The 3736-nt window shown below is 51.7% G+C and overlaps 1 protein-coding gene across 1 annotated transcript in view; it reads right to left on the bottom strand.

The window, feature by feature from the left end:
* Positions 1-3736, bottom strand: part of LOC114057619 (HRAS-like suppressor 3) — a 12619-nt gene that overhangs the window by 1055 nt on the left and 7828 nt on the right. Inside the window, exons 2-4 of the mRNA XM_027884122.1 lie at positions 1267-1409; positions 804-1072; positions 290-425 (exon numbers count right to left, since the gene is read on the bottom strand). Of these exons, the coding sequence (XP_027739923.1) occupies positions 290-425; positions 804-1072; positions 1267-1384 (523 nt within the window). The 5' untranslated portion in view covers positions 1385-1409. The remainder of the gene's footprint in view (positions 1-289; positions 426-803; positions 1073-1266; positions 1410-3736) is intronic.

Below are 3736 nucleotides of genomic sequence, written 5' to 3'. Positions count from 1 at the left end.
TAGATTTTATTGTAATTAATAATTATCACAGAAAGGGGGCAAAGTTGCTGGTAAGCTTTGGCATAAGGTGTGGCAAATACTGGGCAATGACGATGCACAGCCAGGAGCTCCCTGCCTTGCTCAGTGGTCTTCCAAATGGCCCATCAGTTGCTCTTTCTCTTATTCCCTAATGCCAATGAGAACAAGGCCTTCAGAGCTCTCTTAGCCAAAACAGCACCACCAGCACCAGCAGCAACACCAGCAGCAGCAACACCAGCACCAGCAGCAACACCAGCAGCAGTAGCAACACCAGCAGCAGCAGCATCAGCAACAACACCAGCAAAAACAACAGGAGCAGCACCAACAATAACTGCTGCTGCAGTCACACCACCGACAGTGATGACTTTATGAGCGAGAGAAGCCCAACGTCGAATTGCTCTCCTGGCCTGTAAAGGGAAAGTAAAACACGGGTTGGAAATAAAATAAGCAAATATATTTACCTCTAAGCATGCTAATGAAGAGCAGGCAGGGATAATCAGGGTAATTAAAAGAATGAGAGACATCTACTCCTTAAGCAGAAAAGGTAACACCCAGGTTTCTACACTTAGGCTGTGGCATTCAGGAAGAGGGCACTGTAAGGGCGCACACAGTACACACACACCCTCCTGGCCTAGGGTCTCTGGTGAGGCCAGAGGCAGCACAGGTTTGGACCCCACACCCAGGACTTGGCTGTCCCCAAGCAGTCTGCAGGCTGTGTGACTGTCCAGGGGCTGACAGGGAACAGCATGTGCTCTGTGAGGTATACAGGGACTTGGGTTACTTACCTGACTGCTGTCCTCCTCACCATAGCGGAGCTTTGTCACAAAGTGCTCACAGTTTTTGCTGAGCAAATCATAGGGCACCTCCCTGTCAATATATTTCTCAGCCGTCTTGATGATCTCCTTCACTGGGAGAGGAGTGTGGGACTGGTCATACTTGTTGTTGACCTTCCAGTCATCAGTTCCCACCACATCCTTCAGGAGCTGCTTCTTCACCTTGGCCTTTTTGGTCAATATTGCCACGCTACCAGCTGACGGACGTGGGATCCCTTCATCTGGGGGAAAGCAGGAAGGAGAGAAGCCAAGCAGAACCAGTCTGGCTCCTCCAGAACCTCAGATGGGTTTCTGGCTGGTCCTGCAAAGGCCATCTACACACACCGAGGGTTGGTCCACCAGCCCATGGAGGGAGACAGGGCTCCTGGGGCACTCCAGCACCTCTCTGCACCCTGCCAGGCTGCCCCAGCCTTACCTTCTGCCGTCACGTGGATGACATACCCATCGCCCAAGTAGAGAGCCCAGTGCTGGTAAATTCCTCGGTTGATCTCGATCAGGTCCCCCGGCTGGGGGTCCCGCTTGCCAGACGCCATCCCAGGAGCCTGCGGTCAGGACACACTTTTGTAGCTGGGCTGGCTCAGCGCAGGGCACAGCGGAGCGGGGGGCTGTGGGGTGTGCAGGGGCAGCTGCCGGGGCCGCAGGCACGGAGGGTGTTAGTGCCGGGCACCGAGGGCATCCGCTGCCGGAGCGGCGGCTCCTCCGCGCCGGACCCGACTCCCCAGGGGTGCCCGCTGTGCCGAGCCCGTCCCCAGGCTCCGGGGCACCTCCGGCCCGCGACGGAGCCGCATCCTGCTGGCAGACGCCCGCTCGCATCCGCCGAGCTCCGCTCACCTTCGCCCCTGTCCCGCTACTGCCACGACCACGCTGCCGACCCGCTCTAAATAGAGAGGGTGCGGGCACGCTCCGGGCAGGCGAGAAGGGCACGGTCCTTCCCGTGCTGACTGCCGCCTCTGCCCGGGAACCGTCCCGTCCTGTCCCGCCGCTCCGTTCGGGGCTCCGCTCCCGAGGGTGTTGCCAAAACCACCCTTTGGGACGGAATTGTGGTCCGCCCACCGAGGACGGTCGGCATTGCCACCCTGCAGGGAGCCTCTACGTCCGAGCGGTGCTCCCTTCCAGCGAAGGGCAACAGCACTGACTCTGTGCCCTGTCACTCCACAAGACGTCCTCTTGCAGAACAAGAACCTCTGGCTGCTGCTTAAAGCCTGGCTTGGGAGCTGCTGTGTTGTTTCAGCTTTCTGTGTCTTTGTGTCCACACACACAATGGAGGAGAAAACGCCAGGCAAAGCCAAGCTGCAGCCACAGAAGCTGCTGCCAGTGTTCACACCCTACTTCTTCTCTGTGACCCCTGGTACAGAGGGAAAACACTGTCTGGAATAAAGAGGCAGCATTTCCTTTCCCATTACAGCCTCTTTCAAAACTTCATCCTAATTTTGCTCTGTTTACTCTGCCCCAACCCCTCTCCACATCCATTGTCCTCTGGAAACAGCCACTGCCTTCTCCAGAGCCAACACAAGTCCAGGCTCTGAGGTACCTCAAGTGCTAAGCCGGGGGTGCTCCACCACGGGATCACCTCCGTGCAAGGCTTGTGTTTTCCTGATTTTCCCTCCATCAGTTACTGCGTGAGTAGGTGTGTGATGGCACCACTCACTGTGGGTAGGTAGGAGCTCCTCTCCTGCTCTTTTTAATTTCCTCTTTTTCAGCCTGTGGAGTGCTGTGACAAGGGGCTGCCCAGTGCCACTGCCACCAGCATTTCCCAAGTTGGCCCATGGGTAAACTCCATCATGTGTGGCTGTAAAATCCTGTCTAGAGACTTTTAAAATACTAACATACACAATAACACAGGATTATCCTTCTGATTTTCTCCCTCAGAAATAGGGATAAGAGACTTTTCCTTACATATTCCTTACATAGTTTTTTATTTATTACATTATTTTCATATTTGTTATAATCTAGCCAGTAAAATACATAAATATTGATAATATAATACTATAATAAGAAACATGCAGTAGCTTGCTTTGTAAAAGCTGTCCTACAATCTCCAAGCCTCTTATCCCTCTTGCCCCCACAGCAGGAAGCCCAGGGCTCTGAAGAAGGGGTTTCAAGCCTTTTTTGCAACATGGTTATCTCTTGCAGAAATTGCACTTCTCAAGGCAGACAGGAAACAGCCCAAAGCAAGCACAATGCCTGAATATTCCCACACTGAATATTCTCAGGATCTTCCAGCTGCGAGGTCATCTTGAGCAAAACCAGCTCTACGGCAAGTGGTGGATTCTGCTGCTCCTCCTCACACACTCTCTTCATGGTTCAGGTAGTGTTCAGCCAAATAGTATTAATGCACCGACCAGCTTGATGGAAAGGCAGTCAAGTAATAATCAACCTAAGCTTGACTGCACAGACAAGCACGGTACAGGTGCAAACCCCTGCATTCAGTGAAATGCTACGGCTTCCAGGAAGAACAAGAAAATTCACTAGCTGAAGTAATTCCAGTATTCTTGCCCTTTCGAGGGTGAATTAAACATGGGAGTGGCGCAAGGGCTGCCATCACAAGTGCTGCCTTGCCAGCTGTTGCTCTGAATACAGAAAGCTTAAAGCTCAGGGCTTGCTGTAAAACCACCTAAATAGTTAAACCATGAAAGCAGTTTTGATTACATTTCCAGGAATCAAGAAAGGACTTTCAGTTTCAGTTTTATAAGAATATGTTTTCCTGCGTTAAAAACAATTACTTCATTTAAATGTAATAACAGGGGAATCTACAAAACATGACCGGAAGTCCTGGCTTTGTTATTTCAAACATTAAAAAATAGGCATGGAAAAAACTAATGAATTAACTCCTTGTTTTGCTTTGCTTGGGTGCGTGGTTTTTGATTTACTTACTGAACGATGTT

Source organism: Empidonax traillii, unplaced genomic scaffold (genome assembly GCF_003031625.1).
Source record: "Empidonax traillii isolate 1590-97213 ecotype Southwest subspecies unplaced genomic scaffold, ASM303162v1 scaffold138:size3245559, whole genome shotgun sequence".
NCBI classification, from domain to species: Eukaryota; Metazoa; Chordata; class Aves; order Passeriformes; family Tyrannidae; genus Empidonax; species Empidonax traillii.
Note: the sequence above shows the minus strand (reverse complement) of the source record. Positions and strands in the feature narration are given on the sequence as shown.